This window comes from Phodopus roborovskii, unplaced genomic scaffold, assembly GCF_943737965.1.
Source record: "Phodopus roborovskii unplaced genomic scaffold, PHOROB, whole genome shotgun sequence".
NCBI lineage: Eukaryota > Metazoa > Chordata > Mammalia > Rodentia > Cricetidae > Phodopus > Phodopus roborovskii.
Window position 1 is genome coordinate 2541194 of NW_026126423.1, and position 26895 is coordinate 2568088.

General features: G+C 40.8%; 1 protein-coding gene across 1 annotated transcript; it reads right to left on the reverse strand.

Moving 5' to 3' along the window:
- On the reverse strand, nt 1-23807 carry LOC127222982 (sodium/hydrogen exchanger 9B2). Its single transcript, XM_051185456.1, has 12 exons — nt 23678-23807; nt 22773-22953; nt 19445-19615; nt 15622-15764; nt 14787-14914; nt 13549-13724; nt 11821-11927; nt 10920-11069; nt 9844-9952; nt 8276-8412; nt 3863-4083; nt 1-114 (listed from the first exon to the last, which is right to left on the reverse strand). The coding sequence occupies exons 1-12, from the start codon at nt 23780-23782 to the stop codon at nt 84-86; spliced, it is 1659 nt and encodes a 552-aa protein (XP_051041413.1). The 5' UTR covers nt 23783-23807; the 3' UTR covers nt 1-83.
- Between the last annotated feature and the right edge of the window lie 3088 nt (nt 23808-26895).

The window sequence follows — 26895 nt, forward strand, 5'->3', positions numbered from 1 at the left end:
TTTCATCTGAAACAAAGAGAAATAGAGTTGCTCTGGTTGAAGGTGAGCCAAAACCTTTGGGTTGGGATGGTAAACTTGGTCCATCAAGCTTCTGTAATGGAATCCCCAGGCTTCCTAAAATAGATGAAAGCAACTATTATTGTAAAAAGTCCAGACTACTTAGATGGACAACTGCATTTTCTATCTTTTTCCCAACACAAAACAGCTTATTTGTCTGTTTGTTTATTACTTATTGTGTGTGCATGTGCTCATCCTACAGTGTGGTATGTGGGATTCAGGGGACAACTCGATGGAACTGGTTCTTGTCTTCTACCTATTGGATTCAGGATCAAACTCAGGTTGTCAGGCTTGGGAGCAAGCACTTTTACCTCCTTGCTGGCTGTGTTAGTCAGGGTTTCTATTGCTGTGAAGAGACACCATGGCCACAGCAACTCTGGTAAAGGAAAACATTTAATTGGGGCTGGCTTACAGTTCAGAGGTTCAGTCTATTATCACCATGGCTGGTGGCGAGTGCTTTATCTTGATCCTCAGGCATCAGAAGCAACTGTGTGTAGTACTGAGCATAGCTTGAGCAAAGGAGGCCTCAAAAGTCCACCCCCACAGGGACATACTTCCTCCAACAAGGTCACACCATACTGGTCCCATCCCTTTCTAAGTTCATCGTGAAGATCTGTTATGGCTTGGATTGAAAATGTCCCCAAAAGACCCATATCCTAAGGGCTGGTCCTCAGGCTGTAGCTCTGCTTAGGTGGGAGAAGCTATAAGAAGTGGGTCCTGGAGGGCATGAGCCTTTGAAGGTTCCTGGAGTGAGCTAAGCAGTTTTGCACTATTGAATTCCATGCTGCCTGCTCTCCTCTAACCAAGGCTCAAAAGCAATGGTTCTAGTGGCCTGAATTCCATGCCCAGATTCCACTTTGTGGTAGAGAGTCTTTTCTGACCTCTACAATTGGCTGTCATGTTTATTCCCGGCACAAAGAAATAGTTAAATATGCAGGAAATCTATTCAAATATAAACAAAGGGTGCCCACAGGAGGACATGTGCATGTCATATGAAAATATAGCAAATAGGAGGACATGTACATGTTACATGTAAATATAGTATGCTATATAAAGAACTTTTGCATCCATTGATCTCAGTATCTGAGTGGGCTCTGGAGCTAATCTCCCAGAAATAACTATTTGTTGACAAGGGGTAGTTTCAGAGTCTGAAACAGATGGACATTATGGTGATCATCAAAACACACCTAACAATGATGTTTGCTTCAACCTTTACCACACATCCAACCTTTGGTATAAATACAGTCTACACTGTGAGCACAGCACTCAGAAAATACAAAACACTATGCCACAGAATAATTTTTTTTTGACATCTAAGTGAACCAGTTAGAACCAGAGTTTTGAATCTACATGTCCCAGGAGAACCAGAGTTGTGAATCTACCTGTCCCAGGGTGTAACAGTAGTCTGTAAGAGAAGAGCAGACAGTGCTGATGTTAAAGATGTGAGCTACCATGCATGGCCCTCCTTTACAGTTCACAGGATGGGGTGAGAACACTCACAATTCACTCACTCACCACGAATGTCATGTATACTGCAATATTAAAATGCACCTTGAATTCTAGCTGAAAATAATTACCTTAGGTATGAAGGGTGAAAAAAGAAACACCCGAGGTAAGTGTACAACACCATGAAACCTAAAACTGTATTTGAACATGGTTACCCACTAAGCAACAGGCGACTAGAATGACATGGAATAATTAATGGGTGATATACAAAGGTCAAAGATGGTCTGTTGGAATATGGGATAAATTGTGGTCTATGCAGGTAGGACTTGCCCTCATTCTTTCTCTTCTGGCATGTTATAATGTTATAACTTCTTGAGAAAGAAGGTATCATTTTCCAAGGGTTCTTGTAAAGGTTTTGCTGTGTGCGTGTGTGTATGTGTGTTTGTGTGTGTGCGCGCACGTGTATGTGCTCTGCATGGTTGGTGGACAATGGAGGTCAATGTTGAGTATTTTGCTCTATTATTCTCTACTGAGTTTTCAAAACAGACCAGCTCATTAAAGCTGGTGCTCACTGATTGGCTAGACTGGTTGCCCCTGGGAGTCACTTTTCTCTGCCCACACTCCAACTCCCACCTCCCACCAGCACTGGAGTTAAAGTCCTACACTACTACATCCAGCTTTTTTTTTTTTTTTTTTTTTTTTTTAACCAGTGTTGAGGTGTTTCTATTGGTGCAAAGCAAACACTTTAGTGATGGGCCTATCTCCCTAGTCTGTATAAGCTTTTTTTGAGATATGATCTCTATGTATATGCAGGCTGGCTTGAGACCTTGTCTCAAAAGAATATAAATAACACAGTTTCCATCTTTCTTCCTGCTTCCTGGGCCTTGCAAGGACAAGTGGTGCAGATCTATCCTAACTTCTGTCCTGAACTGTGGTACGGCAGAGCTGCATGATGGATAGACACTAGCATCAGAGGTGTTCCATGAGCAGAGAGCCCGTGTCAGCATTAATCAACCAGCCAGTTTCAAGAGAAAGAAGCAATATTCTATGTTAAGTACGTTTTAGCTTTTCCTCATTAAAGCTGTGTGTAGTGCCTCAATTACTACATGGGGCTGGCAAAGAATTGAAAATTAATGCTGTCTACTGGAGACCTGGAGGAGCCAGGCGATGTCATCCATAGGAAACAAACAAAAAAGATTGCATCAAGACACCTTTATTGAGGAAGGAAGACTAAATTGAGTATTGGCAGCTGGACAGGCAGCCAGGTGATAAAGATTTCTGCTTTGAGTTTGCATTTTTTTTTTTTTTTTTTTTTTTTTTTTTTGAGAATATCCCTAGCTGGCCTAGAACTCAGAATGTAGCTCAGGTGGGACTTGAACTCACAGAAGTCTTCCTGAGTTTCTAGAGTGCTGGGATTACAGATGTAAGCTACTATGTGTGACTTCCCTCCCCTTTCCCATCGTCCTAGATCTCCCTCCCTCCCTCCTGCTCTCCCTTCTTCCCTTCCTCCCTCTTTCCCTGTCTTTCTTTCTTTCTTTCTTTCTTTCTTTCTTTCTTTCTCCTCTCTCCCTCCCTACTCCTCTCTCTGTTGATGGGAGATGTCATTCTGTAAATATGCTTCTCGCATTGGTTAATGAATAAAGCACTGTTGGCCAATAGGAAAGGAGGATAGGCAGGACAAAGAGGATTCCGGAAGTAGTAGTAGGAGATCCGATATGGAAGATGGAGAGAGCAGAATGCCAGCCCTCTCTCCGGTAAGATAAGACCACGTGGCAGTACTTAGATTAATAGAAATGGGTTAATAATTAAGACAGAGCTAGCTGATAAGAAACTAGTAACTGGACAACAGCATTATATCAAATACAGAGTCTCTGTGTGTTATTTGAGGCTGGTGCAGCTGTGGGTCCAAGCCTGCAGGGAAAACCTACTCCTAACACTCTGTCCCTCTTTTCTGTTGACATCTGAAAAGGTAAGAGCCAAGTATCAGTGAAGGTTCTTCATTTGCTTTAAAATGTCAGCAAGACCAATCAGCTTCAACACTTCACTGAAAGGCAAACGGGCTGGGGGCAGAGCAGAGCAGCAGGGCAGTGAGGCCAGAAACTGCTGACTGCAGTTTGGTGTAAGAAAAGTAAGAAAGGAAGAGAAACTAAAATTGATTCTCGGCATGAAATTGACAGCTAATGGTAACTGAGTGCAAGCTCTGGGGAACGGCAGGGTGTGGATCTTGGTCTTTTCCTTTGTTTCTTCACTGCACGTTGTTTGGTTCTAATACATTTAGAACCTCAACACCATGTATTTCCATTTCCATCCTGATACAGTTAGCTTCTGGAAACAGCACTCAGCATTTTCCTTTCCTTACCTCTGAACGTGTGCAGAAGATGCTCCTTGAACTTCCTCTTCATTTTGATGTTCAAATTTCTGAAGAAGTCTGGGACCCAGCAAACCAATCAGTAGGCTTCCGATTGGTGCTGTGATGAGGATGGCCAAAAATGCCACCGTCAACACATCCATTCCATATTCTTCTAACTGCTTCTCTCCATGGGATCGCGCTGTATCCAGAGCTACAGACCCAATGGCAGCCTATGAAAGTTTTAGCATAAGGTTAGAAGCATAAGACAAGATTTTCCTTTTGCTCAACTAATCCAAATTAGTCTTCTTTCAAAGTGTATTAAGGTTGGTTTGATTATCTACAAAGTCTCCCTGCCCTTCCATGGAGAGTAACACTTTCTTATGCGATAGGTACACATGGGTCATATACTATCAGTCTGTGCATTTCAAAGTATTAGGGGAAAACAGACCCACAGTATTAATCAAATATTGTTGTACATGATAAATTTTCCTTACAAAAGATGGAAGCTACTGTTGTTTTATATTTTAACTAAGAATTTGTATTAATAAAGAAAACACTTATCATGTCTTGGTCTTTTGGCAAAAAATCTGGTACCTGTTCACATCACTTTAATAAATAAAAAGCTTAAAGGGGCGATTACATTTATTAGAAGTGGGTGGTATTTTGAATCAGCATATATTTTCTCTGGAGCGTACACTAATTCTTAAACAGTATGAAACATGAGAGTGGTAGAGATGTTAAATTATTAGATATTCAGTTGGTGAAATGTTTATATGTATCTGTTGGAATGTATTATGAAAAATTCTTATTTTCTCTTAGGGCAAAATGCAGTTGTTATTAGTTCACACAGGGAAAGGTACATTAATCCATCTGGCTAATTCCTTATCCCAAGTGAAGAGCAATGCTTGCTTCTAATATAATAGAATAAAGAGAAAATGTGTATCAGTCACATAGTGACAGAATCTAGGTGCCCGTAGGTGTCTGAATGCCCCTCTCTCTGCTGGTCACATTGGTGATAAAACAGAGCTCTCGTGTTTCTTGTCTCTTCAGTAACTAGGGTAACTGTATCTGTGCTCTGTCCACTGAGTGGTTGGTGGAGATGAGACACTGACATGGATTGTTACCCAAAACAGAATGAACACATGTACCCGCCCCTTTCCCACTGGAAGAAAAGGCAGCGCAGGCTGAACCTATGAGTAAGAGGCGCATGTTGAGAGTGGTAGCCACCCTGTTAGCTCTGGAATGTCCATACCAGACTTCTGGAAAGAAAATAAAAAGAAAGTCTAGCTCATTCACTTCCTTTGGTACTTGTTAGGCTCTTTGTTATTACGGTTTATCATGTTTAATAAGTAATTGAACATTTTATAAATTTTTGACAAAGACCACTTGTTGCATTGCAATATGCATTTTTTCCAGTTCTATTTCTTCCGTTTTGTATATATGTATATATATGTTTTAGGGTATGTGTTCATGCCAAACTGTGATTTAAAATATATGATATTTTAAAAATATCTTTATATATACATATATTTCTTATAACAGATCATAAAGTATTAAGAAATACATATATATTTCTATACATATATATTTGTATACATATATAATTGTATACATACACACATAAGCCTCCTTGATTTTTATGTAGTGACAACAGAAGAAAAACTGAAATTCCATACATGATAATGCATTCGTTCTATAGCTATTCTTTATCTGTAAATCCAACTAACCACAGCTCAGAAATTTGCATCTGTTTGAATATGTGCAGACTTTTTCATCATCCTTCCTCTCTACATAATACAAGAACTACTTACATTGTATGACCAGTAATTAAGAGATTATTGAAATCGAATAGGAGATATGCTTAAGTTATATGCAGACAATAAGCTTTTATATAATATCTTGAGTGTCTGCAGACTTGGTATCCATAGAGAGTCTTTAAACTCATTCCTGGAGGATATTCAGGAGTGACTGCCTCCACAAGACATACTGTACCCAACATATTATATATATATATATGTATATACATATATATATATATATAATTTATCCTTATTTTAAAAACAGTTTTCATGGTAAAAGAGTATCCACCTTCAATTTAACATTAAAAAAAAAGAAAAGATGACATCATTATTTTGATATTGACCTACTAATGTTACTAGTAGTGTGGAAACTGGAGTTACTGTGTCAGACAAATTACCCCATCTCTTGTTCTACACAGCTCTTCTTTGCCTCGATGTTTTAGATGCCTTGGGCAGCCTGATTTAAAAAAAAAAAATCTCTCGAATGACTAGAACCCCAGCCCACAGCCATATAGGCCTAGAATGTAATCACAGCATGCATGCATTCTCACAATCCCCTTAAATTAACATACCTGATTTTCATTGCATGAAGGTAAAAGTCTGCTTACTCCAAGAACTACAAAACTGTCTATAAGATGCTTAAGTTATGTAATATAATTAGTTTGAAAATAGATAGTACAATCATATAGAGCTACACTATTTCTAAGAAATTATAACTTATACAATTCTAATTTAATTAGCATTTTGAGATATCCTAATAAACAAATGCTCAACAAAGTCAAATGGTTACCTGTATTAATTTCTTTATCACTTATGTATTTGAATGTACACCTTTTGGTTTAAGTGACCGAGCTACTGCCATGAGGTTCAGCTAGCTGTGAATAGTCACTATCAACTACTCATTTAGGAAATCAATACAAAAGTCTTCTCCTGGGGCAATGTTTTGTGTATGACCTAACAAATAAAGCTTGGCTGGAGATCAGAGTGCAGAACTAGCCACACTAGTTAGGGGTAGAGGCCAGGCAGTGGTGACACACACCTTTAACCCCAGCACTCGGGCAACAGTTCAAGGCCACCCTGGGCTACATGAAGTTGATCCAGTCTAAAAGAGAAAAGAGCCAGGCAGCTCACCTTCTAATCCCAGTACTTGGGAGTCATAGGCTTTTAATCCCAGCACTAAGGAGGTGGAGACAGGAGGCAGAGAGAGGAATATAAGGCAGGAGGAGACAGGAGCTCATTGCAGTCTGAGGAGCAGTCAGTCTGAGGATGCAGTCTGAGGACAGGATCACACCTTTGGTCTGAGCATTGCTACAGGTAAGAACTCCAGTGGGTGTTTGCTCTGTGATCCTTCAGCTTTTACCCCCTGGTACTTGACTCCGAGTTTTTATTATTAAGAACAGTTATAATATGTGCCACATCCCTCTAACAATGAGTGATAGTTACAAGGTCCCCAGTAGATCATGGATAGCATCAAATTTTCAATATACTTTGTTTTTAACCTTATTAAGAATTTTTGCCTGTTACCCTTAAGGAAAGGACCTCATGACTCCTCTTTGCATGTGCAAATTGCTATAATCACAACTCTTGCCCTTTGGCACTTGGATGCTCCAACAGTCAATTTGACAGTTAAAACATCTATGAAATGATAAGCAGCGTCTACAAGGTAGATATGGTGGACAAAGGCACACTCATGTCCCATGGCAGTCAAAGCAAGGTATAGCAAGCAACATTTAACAGTGGTACTCAAAATGGCATGCATTTGAAACGTGTTTATTTCTGTCATTTTTCCCATTTAATATTTTTAGGCCACGGCCACCAGAATTCACAAAGGCCCTGAGTGATAACCATGGGTGAAGGGAAACCACTGTTAAGCATTTCTAAATTGCTTTTCAGGCTGGGTGTGATGGTGCACACCTTTAATCCCAGCACTCAGGAGGCAGAAGCAGACAGATCTCTGATTTCGAGGCCAGCCTGGTCTACAGGGAGAGTTTTAGGACTGCCAGGGCTACAGAGAAACCCTGTCTCAGAAAACAAAACAAACAAAAAATCTTAATTCCTTTTTAATTACTCTTTCTTTCATTATGTATAAAGATCTGGATGAGTGTAATTTATCATCAATCATATATATGACTTCTGAAAGATTTCCAAACATTAGATGAGCCATGCTCACTCCCTCTTTCCTACTAGCCTCCCTCCCTCCCTGTCTCCCTCCCTCCCTCCCTCCCTCCCTCCCTCCCCTCCCCTCCCTCTTTCCCTTCTTGAGAGATCTGAGATAAGAGGAGTTAAAGTAGTTCTTTTTAGGTGACTTGGTGCTTTAAATAATTAAAGCTCAAATCCTCTTCTCTGGCCATGGCTGCTTTCTAGTCTGTATGGAGGTTTTGGATTTTTAACTTTCACCTTGGTGACCCAAAGAAATTTAAATGGGGCATCACAAATGAAACTTTTAGAATAGATTAGTGTAAAATCTTCGCAAACCCAACTTTTCAACCACGTGTTCACTCACTTATTTCTATCACTTATGAACTATTTACATCTACCAACTTGGGTAAGTCTTACTCAGTTTTTAAGGTGTCATACAGAAGTAAGAGTTAAAATGATAGGCCTTTCTATAAGCATTGCTTACCTGGACCGTGGCCTTTGGAAGCCAGGCAAAAGAAATAAAGACCTTTTCCTTTATGTTAAAACCAGCAAAACACACCATCAGGAAAGTAGTCAAAATTCGTATCAATACAGCAGTGCTGAGGGTTGCAACACAAAGACCTGAAAGAAATATTCAGGTTTTAGAAAAAAATGAGATGTTGGGAAACTTACATTTCAAAATACTATCAATAGGAACAATGTCAAAACATTAAATACAAAAATAGTTACACATAACTGACAAATCAATAAGATCGGTCATACCATTGTTTGAAATCTTTCCTTTATAAAACCAGGATTAATCAAACATTTGGATTCTTACAAAGGAAATTTTAATTAGATGTTGATGCGTCTGCCTTCCTCATATTTTGAGATCCATCAAGCCACTGTCAGTACCTTATGCACTGGGGTGGAAACAACGCCTTACACTTTACAGCAAGATCCACAGTTTCTTCCATGTGTTTATTTAATACAGTGGTTCTCAGCATTTATGTCAACACTCTGTTGGGGGTCAAACGACCCTTTCTTCACAGGGGTCAAATATCAGACACCCCGCCTATCATATATTGACACTACAATTTGAAACAGTAGCAAAATTACAGTTATAAAGTAGCAATGAAATTAATTTTGTGGTTGGGGTCACCACAGCATGAGGCACTATACTGAAGGTTGCATCAGTGGGAAGGTTGAGGACCACTGCTTTAACATGACTGTATTAAATGACTCGAGGCGAGGACGGATAGATGGCTTAGTGGTTAAGAATAGCTGTTACTCTTGCAGAGCCCAGGTTCCGTTCCCAGCACACGTGTGATGGCTCACAACTATCTGTAACTGTGGTTCCAGGGCATCCAGTGCTTTCCTCTGAACTCTTCGGATACCAGGATACATGTATCCATGTAGAGATTTCAGGCCAAGACATGCAGCACAGCACCCTGTCTGCTCCGACAGAGTGGGAAGTGAGCTCTGCATCCTGAATGTCCACATGGGCGCCTTGGTCGTGGGTGTGCCTGTGTTTACACTCAACACGCAGTACTACATCTATCTGTACACTCGTGTTTTTAAGAGACGAGTAAGAATAAGGGGAAATATTTACAATTCAGTGGGGGTAGCAAGGAACAGGATTCCTGGTATGGGTGGAAGAATATTGGGGTGGAAGGAGAGGGAATGATTATTTACAAATTAGCTAATTGAAAGTGCAGTGCTGTTAACGGAGAAGATCGTAACATGACGCTGCCTGAATGTAGAACACAGAAGAAAGAACGAATAACAATCACTTCCAAGCCATGAGAACACACTGAAGAATTAACTAGTACCTTTAAAATTTTAGCTCTTGGTCAGGATGAGGCTAGATGAATATCTTTATGTTGGGGGTGCGGTGGGCCTGAGTTTTCACTCAGAGTAACAAGCATTATTCTTTAGCTAACTTCTCTAAAGACAGATCATAACTAATTCTTTACATAATTGTGACAATTGTAAACAAATATCTACTGAAGATATTCCAAATTTGGACTTAAAGATAGAGTTTTAGCATAAGGACCATTGAGAAATTCTTACCAACAGTATCTGGTCTGAGGGATGCAATAGATACTTCTGCTCCAATCAAGCCAAACAGAAGGGGCTGGAAAATGTCCCAGGCGACTGCAATTATCTTTTCTACTTCTGACTAAAAGAGAAGCAAAGAAAACTTTATAATGTACAGCTATAATTGCCAAAAAAATTGAATTATTTGATTTGGGATAGGGATTTGAGATCTGTAAGTAATAAATCAGAGGCACTGATGGATCCCAGGAGCTTTGTGGCCAGGCAGTCAACCTAGCCAAATGTAGATAATCAAGCCAAACAGATTAACTCCAAGCTCTGTGAGATAGAAAGATCGGGAGTTCAAGAACTTAATTACTCAGTAAAATTGAGTTCAGAATATGATATACTTCCCTCTGTCTAATAAATGAATGAATAAATGAATAAATAAATAAATAAATAAAATAAAGACTAGTAATTTTAGGTTGACTGGTGTTACATAGTTAAGGAAAGTATGCAAATATAACTCAAATAAGGCTGTTTTGTACCACTTAGTCGTTCTATGAAATGGCGACTGATTCATGTATGGAGAAACAAATTAGATCAGAACAGGGCACATGTTTCACCTATCAGGTTAGTAAAATACCCCAAGATAGAACCTGATTGTCTCACAAAATATTACTATAACATCCAGGGCAACACAAAGAGAAACTCTGTGTTGAAAAACCAAAAATAAATAAATAAATAAATAAATAAATAAATAAATAAATAAAAAGGGAAGAAGAAAGGAAGAAAGGGAGATGATAGGAAGGAAGGAAAGAAGGAACTGGTCATATTAAATATGGTCCAGCCATCTAGTATGATGCCCTGCATTTATAAAGGAATAAAGATGGATCATGATCATAGTATATTTTAAGTAAAGATATTAAGTCATAGAATGATTAGTATGTATGAGCAAATGGTATATGCATTTGGACAGTGGGTATACATTTGTATTTGTATAGAAAATGGCTCTTATGATGAAAATGTTTGTTAATACAACATTAAGAAAGAGTTGAAAAGACTTTTTATCAAAAAGAGTCATGAGCAGATGAAATTACAATGAAGTTCACCTTCTTGTCACTCCATCTCATGCCTGAAAGGAAAGCCATGACCAATGTACACAGTCCTCCTGACCCCGGGAAGCCAAAATAAACACTGCTGAACACAGCTAACACAGCAAAGCCCAGGATCAGGAAGGCTCGCTTCCATGCAAGGTTGCCCTGGAGGAGAAAAACATGGATCAGATCGATTGTTTCAAATAACTAATTTTTAAGAATTGATTATGTTATACCTAGGATTTAGATGGAAAAAAAGAATGTTCTGCATACAACACTTGCTTTAGTTAAGTTTCCAATGCGATTACTAATGTCCAGGAATTTCAAAATAATGTAAATTTTATAAAGATAACATTTCCATGTGCTTTTTTTTTTTTGATGTTAGAAGAATTAGGAGAGTAGAGAGAAATAAGCTTTTGCTTCTCACTAAGAAAGTTGATCTTGAAGAGAGATGTTTTACTATACTACAATGAGATGTTGGAAGTCTTATCTGTTTGAAGTATTTTGATACTAAACTGAGTGTAAAAATCCACTGTAAGTCTTGATTTAGTTGAATTCTACACACTTCCTGAAAAAGAACACATCCTGTTATTTTGTAACTAATCACTAATGAAATTTGAAATGTACGCAATGTAAGACATATATTATGTATTATATATAAATATGTTATATAGTTACATTGATTATATAAATGTGCATAATATAATTATACATAGGAAAGTTCCAGAGCAGCATTAGAACCTTATGTGTGTGGCTCTCCTCAGGTTCATGCACAACACCAATAGGTCAATCAGAAATTTAAAAAAAGGGGCCATTTCCTTAACTATGTCCTGCACATCCAGCTTTTAGGAAGGTGTTATAGAAGTTTCTTCCATTGACGATTTACAGCACGGTTTTCTCAGATTGCTTCTTTTACCTGGTCACTGCTTGGAAAGTACTGAATAAAAAAACCAAGAAAAGATCCAGTAGCCACGCCAATTACCACTTCCAAAATGCCCCTGAAGATGTTGAAAACTGTGGAGCCTGAAAAACATGGAGAAGGAAAAGCTTTAGCCAGGACTCTAAATCCACAAGTACACAAGCTTTAGTCTAACATCATCAAGCTAGATCACATGACCAAGCATAGGGGAGTTCTTACAGACATTTCCCATGCTTCACATTGTTAAAATTTATGTTATGCGCATGGCTGTTTTGCCTGGATGGATGGCTGTGTACCACATGCATGCAATGCCCAAAGAGGCCAGGAGAGGGCCTCATATCTCCTGGCCCTGGAGTTAAAGACGATGTGAACTGCCATGTGGGTACTGGGGGATCTTAATTGGTCTTCTGGGAGACACAGTGCTCTTAACTGTTGAGCCATCACTGCAGCCTTATACTCTCCACATTTCTACGATGGGTGACTTTAAATATCTACTCAAAGGTTTCTAGGTGTGGTGGTGCACACCTTTACCCCAGCACTCTGGAGGCAGAAGCAGGAGGATCTCTGAGTTCGACGCCAGCCTGGTGTACCGAGCCCAGAACACCCAGGGCTACACAGGGAAAGGCTTTCTTAAAATAAAAAGCAAAGCAAAACAAAACTATTAAAAAAGGGGAAGAAAGAATGTATTCTAGAATATAACTAATACAGTTTCCAGTATGACAAAAGATTGTTTCAAACAAACACACAGAAATCCTTGGGCCCCTACCTAAAGATTCTGTCGTTCAGGTTCTAATTCAAAACCTCTGTGAGGGGCTGGCAGAGGCGAGACAACAGCCAGCTGGGAAGATTCTTGAGCTATGGAAAGCTGAAAACATTCCTCTAAGAATTCCTGTCTGCCTTTGGTTCTTATTTGCTCTGTGACCCTAAGGCAAACTCTGTTGCTTGGAAGCCATGGTTCCTAGTCATGGCTACACTGGCTTCCATTCCCAAGGGTGTCTTTTTTAATTGGCCTAAGATAATGTCTACATGTTAAGGAAAAAAAAGAAAGAAAGAAAGAAAGGAAGGAAGGAAGGAAGAAAGAAAGAAAGAAAGAAAATTAAAGCTCCCTGGGCAATGCTACTGTATAGCTATGGCGGAGAACTGTTGCTCTAAAGGTCCACACAAAGGAAACAGTGGGAATATAAGTCCACCTAGAGTTGTATAGTAGAGCTAAACTAAAGACACTTATCACCACATCTTTCCAGGGAAGCAGGGAACATTGTTAGCTACAGAACAAGAAAGTAGCATTGTAAAACCTTGTGGACTTACAAGGGCCTGACTAAAGGCTGAAGAGGGGAGGACAGGAAGTGCTCCATGTTAGAATAGGAAGTGCTCCATGTTAGAATAGGAAGTGCTCCATTTTAGAATCGCTCTGCTTCTCCCTCCTGAAGTGCTATGCTTAGGCGCCTATTGCAAAACCTCCTCACCTTTGTGTGGTTTCTACACTTAAACTTTCCTAGACCTCTCCTGAAAGACATGACTCCTCTATAAGCCTCATTACCCTGCATCTCCTCTCCCTACTCATCTACAAGGCCAAAGAGAGAGAGAGACGGCACCTTCCGTTTTGTTATGGCTCTGGGGAAGGACCCAGCACCTTCCTCTCAGGCATTGCCTTAAGCAGTCATGCCCTAGGTTAAGCGCGTTAACTCCACCTGTGTAGCACAAGAGACCAGCATGTGAGATTACCTGTGGAAAAGGCCACACCCAAGCACGTGTTGAAGCCAGTGATGGCCAAAATGTCATCAAAGCTGCCAGCAGCCATGAGTAAAGTGGGGACCCCTTTTTCAACACCGAAGCCTCCTTCTTGCAAAAGGAGCATTGAAGGCACCACGACAGCTGGAGATACAGCACCTAGGACAAAACTAAGCAGACAGGTATCAGACACTGTGGTCTAAGTAAGCTGCTTGCTAGGATGACCTCGGAACTCATAACAATGCCTCCTCTTCTCTATACCTTTAAAGGTTAGACTTTGGAGCACTGTAGTCTCTCAAACAGTCCAGAAGCATGTATACAGAAAGTTCTATAAAACACTACTTTTTGAAATATATCCATGGGCAATCTGTTTGCAATGACCTAGGTTGCCCAAAATACATGTATCATGAGAAATATTGGGTCAGTAATGGCGTTAGGCCATAATAGGTGCTTTTTAAAAAATAACATCAGTCATGTTTTAAGGTTTTAAATTACCATGGGCATTCTCAATTGCAACAGGGCTTCAGCTAAATCTTGAAATGTGACATAAGACAAGTCTGAAGGAGAAAGTTATGAGGTCGGGAGCAGTGAGCTAATAATAGCAACAGGTGTAAAGCCGCAAACCCTTTCACATAGTACGCCCTGAACACCCTCTTTGAGTACCTCACACGTATGAACTCATTTCATCACCACCATCACACTGAGAAATTGGTACAAGTAAGGACCTCGAGGCACGGAGAGACTGGATAAGCGGAAATCACAAAGCTAGAGCTGGAACCTAGTTAGTGTCCTACTCCTGACAGGTAAGACTTTCTCCTTGTCCATATGTAAACACTAAGTGCTTGCTGTATGCTTTTAACATGTGCATGTCTCGTGGCTCTCACCCTCTGGACATGAAAACATGACAGCAGAAAGAATATAGGCGAACCACCGAGTCACGATGTCTGCTGCCAGAAGGGACGCGGTGGTTCAAATTGCTCACGGAGGCTGTGGGGTGGGTTTGCCTATTGGGCATAGGCCAAAAGACAAAATCAGAACTTCTTCAGTCATTTATATTGTTGCAGCCACTGCGAAGTTAACAACTACAGGGACGCAAACTGTAACTTAAAGCTAGACTATTTAGACGATTCTGGAGTGTTCATGATCTGTTACGGTCCTCTTAAGAAAATGTTATTTTCTTAAGTTCCAAATGGCCCTCGATATTTTCACGTGGAAAGAAAAAGAGTCATTACCCCAGTATGAACCCCCACTGCCAAGGCAGGCCCATCAGGAAGTGAGAAAGGAGGGCAGAAGCACACGCCTCCACGATGCAGGGACCCATGGCCAGTCGCACACACACACCCTTCAGTTTCTTCAGCGCCTGAAAAATAGGAGTGGACCATGTGACCCCCAGCACTTTCTCACGCCATGCTTGGTCATCGTGGTTTTTCAGCTAGTTTTATTCAGCAGGTATCTCTACATTCGACATGTTTGGGAGGCAGCATACCCAGTCCTCAGCCTGCGATGGGCAACTACTGGTCCTTTTTTATAGATGTCACCATGTAAGAAGGCACAAGTTAAAGTCGGTGGCCTCAGTTCATGACATTGGTGAGTGTTGGGGCCAGGTTTTCAGTCATGCAGGTGACTTCAGAGTCTGTGTTTACAACCTATATACCAGCTCACTATCTATTTGACTTGTGGCCTACAATCCCAGAAAGAGGCCAGATGAAGGTGTTTGTCCCCAAAGAACACTCATTCGCACATTCAAAGGTATATTGGTAAAAAGCATTTCCTACGCACAGGTATTGGGCTCGACATGCTATTTCCCCATAATCATTACCTCTCACTATGACATATGTGTACTTTTCCCACGACAGTAACACTTGTTCCTTCAAAACATAGTATGGAAACATCTGGGCTCCTATGAGTCCCAGGGTGGGAGTGTCCCTGCCTGGAAGAAACTCCTCCCTCTTCCTGAGATTGGCATGTGCATTATTCATTCACTTCCTGAAGGCTAATAATTATAAATACTTGTAATATCAGAAGAACATACTTACTATTCAATCATTAGAAATTCATACTCCATACCTTTGGGTCCAGACCGAGGCCAGCACGCACCAAAATGACAGAAAGTGCTATGCTTCTTAAAGAAGAAGACCACTTGTGTTGGATCTGGACGTTATCACTGACGATGGGGACATTTCTCAAGAGAAACCCAGCAAGCAGCATGCCTTGAATGGATCAGTCAAACAGGATTAGTTAAGTTTTCAAACAGGGAAAATATTGTTTTTAACACTTTACATGTGACAGGGACTACAGTATAGTTTTTCCTTACGATTAGTCTTTGGATGAAATGAAGTTAAACTCATAATTTAAAAAATAGAATAAATAAAAGGGTCAGAGAAATACATCATGTGTACTACTGATTAGAATAAATATTGTCTGAATAATTGGGTATAGAAGGGACACACAAAGTGTAGTGATTAAAAGGAATAATGATCAAATCCTAAATAAGATGCTTTAATTCAACGTCAGTTCAGTTATCCCTGAATGCAAACAGCTCCTGAAATTCTTTGCAATGTCAGGTTACCGGAGCTATCAATAAGTACTTACGTGGATTGTATTTTACCTTCACAGGAGACAATTTAGTAAGATACACGTAACACCCTTTGTAAAGGTTTGGAAGACAACTATGGTAACCGGACACTGCCCTGCCATGCCAGACAATGCCTTTTTCTTTATTTACTGTTTACCATTTCTTGGATGCTTTCATTATTTCATACAAGAAGATGAACATGGAATCAGCTGTAGACAAAACACTATGAACTCTTATTTCTGTAGACAAATGCTAGGAACAACAATACAGCAACAAGATGTCTGCCTTCAGAGGAACAACACTAACAACCCCACCTGTAGGAGACTGAGAAAAGACAGGGGAATAGGTGTGGTGATATATTATTTGTGATTTATTAAAGCTTGCCTGAGGGTACAGAAGGCATGGCCATAGAGCCAGGCAGCGGTGGCACACACCTTTAATTCCAGGACTCGAGAGACAAGCAGATGGATCTCTGTTAGTTCAAGGCCACACTGAGCTACATGAAGTTGATTCAGTTTAAAAGAGACACAGCTCGCACAAAGGTGATCTCGGCACTTGGGATCACACATCTTTAATCCCAGCACACGAGGTATATAAGATAGGAGCAGATACTCAGTCTGGGGCTTTTTGCTCTCTAGCCACGTTCAGGCAGGATTGCTTCAGCCTGGGTAGAGGTGAGAGCTACTGGCGTGGCTGCTTTCCTTCTCTCTTCTTCAGCTTGAATCCCAGTGTCAAGCTCTGGGATTTTATTAATCCCGCTACAAATAGGAGGCCCAGGGCAGGGGTGGGAGGTGGCGGGGTGGGGGGTGGGGTGGGGGTGGGGTGGGGTGGAAGGGCCTGGCACATGTAATGTTCCTGGGACACAAAGTGGATACTTTGAAGGTATAAGGCATTTCACATCATAGGAGCTGCAGATAACCATGCATAACTGAACCTTGTAAGAGGATTCTGTAATGGAATTGTGAGCCCCTGTAAGGGCTTACATTAAGGTCAGTAGGACATATGAAGGAACTGACCTCTCTAGCAAAGGCCCTGAGGTCTGTGCCCTCCACGCCTGCTCTCTGCTCATTCACTGTGTCCGAATGAGCCCACACTTCACAGTGATTAACACATTTACTAAAGTTAGGACGCTGTATAAAAATAGAGGCAAACTGACTTACTACAGACACTGTTTAACACAGAACTGTCATTTCTCACCACTGACATTCAGTCTAGAAAAAAAGGCTCTGAGTTCTGAATGCTATTGTTCTGGTCGTTCTAGAACACCAGAAAGAGGCCTGCAATACTTGTTTATTTGTGTTTATTATGTTTATTTATGTTGATTCTTAAACCCATCAAGTCCAACCTGTGTTGTCCACACCAGGAGTATTTGGACCACCTGGTTTGTAGAAGGAATAATGTTGAGTCTCTCTCTCTCTCTCTCTCTCTCTCTCTCTCTCTCTGTCACACACACACACATGAAGCTAAAACTAGAACATCAATGAGGAATGAAAACTCACAGTAGCCAGGCATGGTGGCGCATGCCTTTAATCCTAACACTCAGGAGGCAGAGGCAGGTGGATCTCTGAGTTCCAGGACAGGCAGGGCTCCAAAGAGAAACCCTATCTCAGAAAACAAAAAACAAAACAAAACAAAAAAACAAACAAAAAAAAACCAAAAACCCAAAAAAGTCATAGTGTGTGTCACACCCCAAATCATCTCAGTCCCACTGAATTCTCAGACTGCCTTAATTTCAACTTGCCAGATTCCTGTACTTATAACCAAAAATGGGCGAAATTCAACAGAAATTTGATCAACCTCAAAGTGAAACAGAAAGTTACACATAACTGTCTCAGCAAAGAAGCCATCCACACTACCTAGCAGACAGGGTACTGCCATGGGTTGTGGTTGACATTTTTACTAACCTTGATGGTAAAATAAGAATTTAACAAAATTACACATCAAAATGTCACTCTGTTAATGACTTGAGTGACTTACAATTATCAAGTCCCCACTGGACAGTAGAAGTGTATGCCTTTAATCCCAGCACTTGGGAGGCAGAGGCAGGTGCATCTCTGTGAGTTCAAGGCCAGCCAAGGTGACACAGAAAAACTCTGACTCAAAAAAAAAAAAACAAAAAAACAAAAAAACAAAAAAACAAAACAAAAAAAAACCAACACAAGCAAAACAAAACAAATTAACAAGCCCCACCTTGTAGCATTTATTGATTTCTGCATCATAGACACTTCGAGTATAGCTGATTTTAGTGTACGCATGTGAAGTTACTGTTTATGGAGTTCAGAAAAAATGGGCTTAGGCACATGATTAAATGGCACAGCCATAGCCTCAAGAGCTTAGATAAGAGGACGTAGAGCACAATCAGGAAATGGCACATTCTGAGTACGCATTGCTCTTCTTTTTACATGTAAACTATTTAATTGTAAATTTATATTACTTAATTTAAAAAATCAACACAACTAGAAGCTGGATCACAAAAGTCCTTCAAGGACTGGAGGCAGAGAAGATGGCTTAGCTGGTAATGTGCTGGCCTTGGAAGTCTGGAGACCGGAGTTTGATCCCCAGAACCCACATAAAGATGGAAGGACAGAACTGACTCCATAGAGCTGCTGCTCATAGCATACGTATGTGTACACACACACACGCACACGCACACACACACATACACACTCATACATACTGACACACTCTCTCACACACACGCACACACACACTCATACATACTGACACACTCACACATACTCTCTCACACATACACGCACGCACGTACATACACACTCATACATACTGACACACTCACACATACTCTCTCACACACTCTCACACACGCACGCATGCACACACATACACACTCATACATACTGACACACTCACACATACTCTCTCACACACTCTCACACACACACGCACACGCACACACACACTCATACATACTGACACACTCACACATACTCTCTCTCACACACACACACACACTCATACATACTGACACACTCACACATACTCTCTCACACACGCACGCATGCACACACATACACACTCATACATACTGACACACTCACACATACTCTCTCACACACTCTCACACACACACGCACACGCACACACACACTCATACATACTGACACACTCACACATACTCTTTCACACACACACACACACACACAAACACTAATAACTTTTTTAAATTAAAATTTGGCTTTTATCTCCAAGACTGAAAATACTGAAATATTTTATTATTTTATTTCCCAAAGCTTCCCAGAGTATTTATAAAGCTATCATTTCTTTTGAGGAAGTCAGGAAGCATTGAGCACTTACCAAGAAGAGGAGGCAGAGGAGGCAATGTTGGCAACTTAATGAGTCCAAAAAGTTTACCTCCCGTGACAGCGCAGTAGAATAGGATTATGATTCCAAACAGATTTCCTCCAGGAAGACACTCAGGGCCTGTAACTGACCAAACCACAGCCCACAGAAGAACAACCATGGTACCTATAAAAACAAAACAAAACAAAACAAAAAAAAAAAAACACAAAAATTGAAACTCGACCAGGAAAACTAATTATTATATGCAAACTTTTTTGCATTGTGAAATTATTTTTAAATACACAGTGAATCAATATGCAAATGTTTATAACAATAAGTTATAAAGGACACGATGATGTAAACAACTAGGTGATTACCAGCCAGTTTGAGAACCAGGGGACAGCACCTTTGGGTACACCTATGGCCCATTCTCAGCCCCGGTTCCCTTCACAATGCCAGAAGGAAACACCATCTTGCAACAAGCGACAATTCATATTACAGAGAACAATCACCATCTTTGCCCTCTGAGTAGAAACTTGAGGATATTTGCACTCCAGTGATACACCAGCAGGTAATTCTGCCTTGAATTAAACATTAACCATCACTTCTTTTATAGTCAATGTTTGCTTGGAATTATCACTCTTAAAAAAAGGGGGACGTGATCCATTGCTGTGTTATCACAAAATGAGAGAAGTAATAAGTAATAAACCCATCAAACAAAGCTAATGCCTCTTTTTCTAAAACCTCCAAAAATATTTTCAGAGATGTAAGCTATTATTGCAATAAAATATCTCTGGCACCTTCAGTATTTTTTAGTGGAATATACAGGTTTAGATTTCCAGATGTTACAGGCAGAATAGAAGGCGTGCCTTGCCAGCTGTTAAGACTGACTTTATTAAAGCATAAACTGAACTTTTCAGTAATTCCACAAATAGAGCTAAGAGTTTTCATCTTTCCATGCTAAGGTCACTTAAAAAAAATCTCTAACTCTCTTTTCATTCCCAACCTAAAATACATTTGTAAATGTCATTTATGTGTACATTTATAAAGTGTCTCTAAATCAGGTTTAAATCAGTCAATAACTTATTTGTCATTTATGACTTTGGAAAAACATACCTTTCATGTAATAATTACTTCCCAAGAAGTGTTAGTATATGTTAAACGATGCAGGAGTGGCTACAGAACAATCTATCAACCTCAGAAGCAGAAATACCGGAGAACAGTTTGCACAGGCTTACTAGGAACCCTCACTTCCCAGGAATGTTTCTGAACAATTCCCATTTTTGAAATGAGTTCTTAGGCTGGAGAGAGAGCTCAGTGATAAAACTGCTTGCCAGGTGAGTGAGAAGGAGAGTTCGGATCCCTAGTAGGGAGCGCTGATGTCAACATGACAATCAACCTGTAATACCAGGGCTCGGGGTACAGATGGAATCCCAGAGCAAGCTGGCTAGTTACACTACGTGAACCAGTGTGTGTGTGTGTGTGTGTGTGTGTGTGTGTGTGTGTGTGTGTGTCTGTTCAGCTGTATGTAATAACCCTGACCCCTTGTTTATCTGAGTGTAATAAGCCCTCTTTCGTGTTCAGCTAGACATAATAAACATGCTGAATGCCCCAGGTCCTGCAGCTTCTCCATCAGAGAGCCCATCCTACCTGATCCCAGCTTTCCTTTTCATTCCCTTGCTGCCCCAGTTAGGACTCTCCCTAGTCAGAGTCCTGGGAGCCAGATCATGCAAGGAGTGAGGCACCAATCTCAATATGGAGAGTGGAGAGCGAAGGAGCAAGACCCAACATCAATCTCCGGCCTCCACACACATGCACACATGGGAATATACATACATGCACATACAGCGCCAGAAAATGTTAGAAAGGATAAACAAATAAATGAGTTCTCGAATCACATCATTCATGTTTACATATTCCTCAGGCAATCCGTATCTGTTTTTATTACAATTTTAAGACTAGATATGTGTCATATTCTCAGTGGCAAAAGTTTAAAAAATTATATAAAGGAGAGAAGAGGTATCAAATTATGGGCAGCCTCTTCAGCTAGTTATATTTTGAGACCTAGTTTTCTGTGTTCCAAACAGTTTAACATTTTTTTTCCCCACACTGGTTCAGAATCTTACTTTTCCAGTAAAAACATACACTCTCTAAAGTATAACATATTATGTTTGTTTTCATGGTCTTGCATGAAAATGATAAAAAAAAAAAAAAATCTCTGTGAGAGCACCCTTCGAAAGTACAGGTCCAAAAACTTAGCTCAGGCTGGGTGGGTGTTGAGGCTGGGTGGGTGGTGTGGGTCTGCAAACCCAGCACTGAAGCAGCTGAAGCAGGAGGATCATGAGTCCTGAGCTACACAGACAGCCTTGGTTGCAAAGTAATACACACACACACACACACACACACACACACACACACACACACGTACACACATCAAGGTCAAGGGAAATGGTAATTGAGAATTTAGCCTTGGTTTTCAGAGAACAATACATAGATATACTATAATCATGTTTTCATTTCTCAATAGTTTCCAAAATTGTCTTAGAATTTGCTTTTATGGAAAATTTTCAACCCGTCCTTTCTTGTGGTATTACACAGTTAACACGCATGAAAGTGCATGCATGCACAGAGCACACACACACTCTTTTCCTCCCTCTTCCTTTGTGAACAAAAATTGTACCACTGACTATGAACACGTATACATTCATCAAATTTCTAACATATTTTAGGTTACCTTCGTAAACTAAAAGGCAAATATATCTCAACAGAAGCAGTATCCCAAACAGTTCATAGATCCTCCTCCCTCCCCAAAACTCTCAAAGTCTACAAAGAAATGGTTGAATTGCAAACCAAGATTCTTACTTGTGAAATGACAGGATTTGATTAGAAGCACAAAATAATCACTGTTTGCTCAGTATTAGTCACACCGGTTTTGTGTAATGACATTGGCATTTACATAATGCTTCTCTGGTAACCAGATATTTACAATGTTCTCATTGCAGCCTTACCATGATTCTGTGAAAATGTGTGTGTGTGTGTGTGTGTGTTCTTTAATCCCTGCTTTTTTGACTCAAAAGTGTACTGGCTCAAACATGGTGACTGCAGACACCTTCCAAGCCTCAGTCTGAGATGGTGGCGTTTTTCACGAACCCTCACCCCGCATCCCTACCCCATAACTGTGTTGGTCAGAGCCTCAACCATCGGCAGCTGTCCCACCTAGTAGTTCTGATTTAAGAAAGAAGTACATTTCTTCTTGTCCTTTTAACCATCTGGTTTTGGAAACTCTCACTGTGACTTCATCTCCGATGACCTTTTTCTGAGTTCACCCCTGCCATATACACACCATTTGTTATCACTTTCCCCAACGAGCCATGTGGAGGGCAAGCCAGAGTTCGTCTCAGACTCTGCAAGCAACTGGATTCTGTTGTCGATTCCTGGGGCTTTTTTTCACCACTGTTCAGCAGGTTGCTGTCTTCTGTTGGCTCATTCCCTTCTACACCTTTGAGGTTCACGGCTCTCGCCTCCTGCACTCAAAACAAAATTTTCAAGTCTTTCAAACCACGTTTCCATGCATCCCTTAGCGATTGGCTTATCACATTGCAAATCAAATTGCCGTTATTAAAATCTAGGATAATAGCTTATAAAGACGCACACAACTTGATTATCAACAAGTCAGTCAGTGCTTACAACAAGAATCATTGAAGAACATTGAACAATGAGTCCCTATTTTTAGAGTTTCAAATGCCTGAGTCACATAAGCATAAAGTTACATTGTACAATACTAGGCCCCAAAATTGATATAGTTAAGACACAACTCAAGATGATAGCAGGTTAATATACCAAAGTGATCCTTCTAGGGCTTAGGCCAGGAACACAGCATTTCATAGGCTATTTTGCCAACATTGGGTAGGGCTAGCTACTATCTACCTTGGTGTATATGGTCATGGAAATTAAGCATGAGGAGAAATTTCCTTCCTCCCTTCCTGTCTCCCTCTCTCTCTCTCCCTCCCCCTCCCCCTTTCTTTGGAGACAGGGTCTCTCTAGGCAACTCAGGCTGGCTGCATACTCACAATAATTTTGCATCACTCTTTCCGAGTGGCTGGCATTTTAGGAGTATCACCTGGCAATTCTGGGAGAATTGTTAATTGACTGGGAAAGAGTGAGGAGAAACAATCCTCTCAGCTTGGAAACACATAGCAGTGTGCTCAGGGAAACTGCTGGCTTCCTGCCTTTGAGTGGCGATATTACCTGTGGTCCTTGATGCGCAGGAGCTGTGTTACTGATCCCTGTGGGTGGCTTTGAATCCTGACATCCAACTGTCTTATCTTCATCCTCCATGTCTTGTAATTTCATAGACGATGGTTCAAGATGAGGAACAAGATCTAGATGGAAGGAGACATGGCGTACACAGACACAACAGAAATTAAAGACCATTGGAAGTAAATGAGTAAATTCACTTCTTTCCTTCCCTGGAACCCAGAGGGTGGACCCACGCTAAGTCAATCCTCTCTTACCTCTTCCATCTCTGGCCATGTTTTTGAGCCCAACATATTTATCTTCATTCTTATCGAGTTTTTGGCTGCTCTTGAAATAAGCCCTTGTTGGCCTGTCACATCTTAATTCCTTTCCCACCATGCCTTGAGAGTTATGCTTTGAAACACACAGAGCCCTATCACTTCTAGACTGCCCTAGCTAATGGGCTGACTCCACAAAGCAGGAATGCACAGGTAAATTTCCAGTGTTGACACCAGGAGTGAGTCACCCTATCTCCATCCTATCGTTTCCCGAGTCACTTATTTCTGCCTCGTCTGTGTTTCTGTGCTGTTATGATTGTTGCAGTAAGATTTCCTCATGTGAAACAGTAAGTACATTTAGAACTGAATCTGTGCAATTTTAAAGCTTTGGAAAATATAATTATATAGTTTGCCTCCACCATAATAATTTTCTTAGCTATATTCTGATTTTTTTTTTTTTTTTTTTTTTTTTTTTGAGACAGGGTTTTCCATTGTAGCTTTTGGAGGCTGTCCTGGAACTAGTTCTTGTAGACCAGGTTGGTCTCAAATTCATAGAGATCTGCCTTGCCTCTCAAGAACTGCGATTAAAGGTGTTTGCCAACACTGCCTGGCTTATTCTGATTTGGGGGGAGATAAATTAATTCTACTTGCTACAATTTGAGGATACTTTCTGTTTTTGTGGTTTTTCAGAGCAGGTGAGGAAGTACTTAGGAATCTTTTGCAACCATTTTCAAATATTTCTAAGATAGAACCGTGGCCTCAAATGAAAGAAAATCCTTAGATCTAACAAATAGGACAGGTGACAGTTGGCCTGCCACACCCTTGTCCTTCTCCACAGGCAAGTGAAGCAGACCTTGAAAAGTCTCTAGAAGCATACTTTCCCATATCGTCATGTATTTGTTAAACAATCCTTCCACTCTGTAGCTTATTTATAAAACTCATCTAAATGGATGAAATTACTTCCTGCTACAAAGTTGCAAATGTCAAGTAAAGCATGCCTCCTCCACTACTGTTGAGGTTCTCTGCACCGGCAGAGCTCAGTCCTTCACTTTCTTTACTTTTAAGAGTTTGTTTTAAATAGTGTGAAAAGACTCCGGCCAGAACATGGCGAGCATGGCTCTGGCAGCCCTTGCCCCTCTCCGCATCCCCTCTGCCTTGCTGAAACTGCTCATATTACACTCACAAAGACAGCCACCAAGGTCCAGTCCCTAATTTGGCCACTGCTGCCTCCTGAGGCTGACTACTGAGGTCCAGCGATTGAAGCCCTGAAGTCTGGCAATCAGAAGCTGCCTTTGGCCACCTTAACTAACATGACCAATCAAAATTAACCAACTCATCCTACCACAGGGCTTCCCTCTTTATAAACTGCCATTTGCCTGTGGGCCATGTCTGTCTCCTCTCTATCCAGAGGAGGTCCTTTGTCCCCTGGGCAAACATCCCTGACCCCTTTTCTTTGTCCCCTTCTCCCTCATCCTCTATCTCCTTTACCACCTCATCCTAGCTCACTCTAACACAGACCTCCTCTTCTTCTCCTCTTAAAAATTAGACCTGTAAGGTCGTTTGCTGCTGTTTTCTGCCCGAATCAGAAAGTAGGTACTTTAACTTCCTTCCCTGCTTAACAAAGGATCTCATGGGAAAACAGGTGTTTGGGTGTAGTTTGTGTCTAATCTGGGTCTGGGAGAAAGCACCCAATGTGTGGGAGTCCCCTTCCAAATATATGTGTACCTGTTAGTGCACAGTGGGTGCAGGTGCTCAGGGAGGTCAGAAGAGGAAACTGTTAGGGTTCAGGCACATGTACTGGCCTGTCCTTGGGGTTCTGACAGGACACGCCCTCAGCTACAGCCACTAAGAGCACCACCTGTGCACATCCATCCCATTCCCTTTTAAAAGGGCCCTGGCCTGCCCCCTCTCTCTTTCTCTCTCTGTCTCTGTTTTTCTTTGCTTCTCTCTCTCTCTTTGTCCTTCTCTGTCTCTCTCTGTTTCTTTTTGCTTCTCTGTCTGTATCTCTGTCTCTCTGTCTCTTTGTCTCTCTCTGTCCTTATCTGTCTCTCTGTTTCTCTTTGCTTTTCCGTCTCTCTCTCTCTCTGCCTCTCTTTTCTCTTCTGCTGCTCCTGTCCCCATAGGGCAGTCTCCCCTCTCCCCTTCCTCCCTTTTCCATTCACTTTCCCTCAATATAAAACCCCTACACCCAAACTCTGTCACATGGCATCTTTTTTTCCATGTGCTGCTTTGTAAAATTACAACACACCTCAAAGCCGATCTTCAGTAAAACATCTCCTCTAATAAGGCCACACCTCTAATCCTTGCCAAATAGTTCCACTAACTGGGAGCCAAAATTCAAATATATGAATCTATAGGGGCCATTCTCATTCAAATACCATAGAACCCAGCTCAGGTCCTCAGGAAGAACAGGGCAGACTCAAAGCTGGGTCATCTCTCCAACTCCAAGACCGCTACTTTCTTGTTTGTTGAATTAGTAATAGGAACATAAGTAAAACCATTTTTTGTGCAACCTGAAAATTATGTTGAAAACATGTCACATTGTTATGAAATGATAATTTGGTTTGACAAAATGAATGTAAACATGTTTTGACTTAAAGAATGTTGTTGTAAAACAAGAACAATATTTACAATTGAACCTAACACGTTTGACTGTGAACAAAACAGAAAAATATTTGTATTAAAATGTGTGAAATACCCCCAAATTAAGCACACGGTAAGCTCGATGAACCATGCACTGAAATACACAAAGAGTTTAAGAAGTAAGAGAGTGGCTCCTATGGACTGCACTGCTGTGCTCCAGGGACTCTGGATCTCACCCCTCTGTGCTGATCCCCACAGGCAAGAAGACTTTGAGATTAGCTCTTGTGTGGTTCTCGCTTTCCATAGGAGTTGACCTGTCAGTGCTAGGGGCTGGCTGATGCTCTCAAGGACCTCTGGGACTTCCAATAA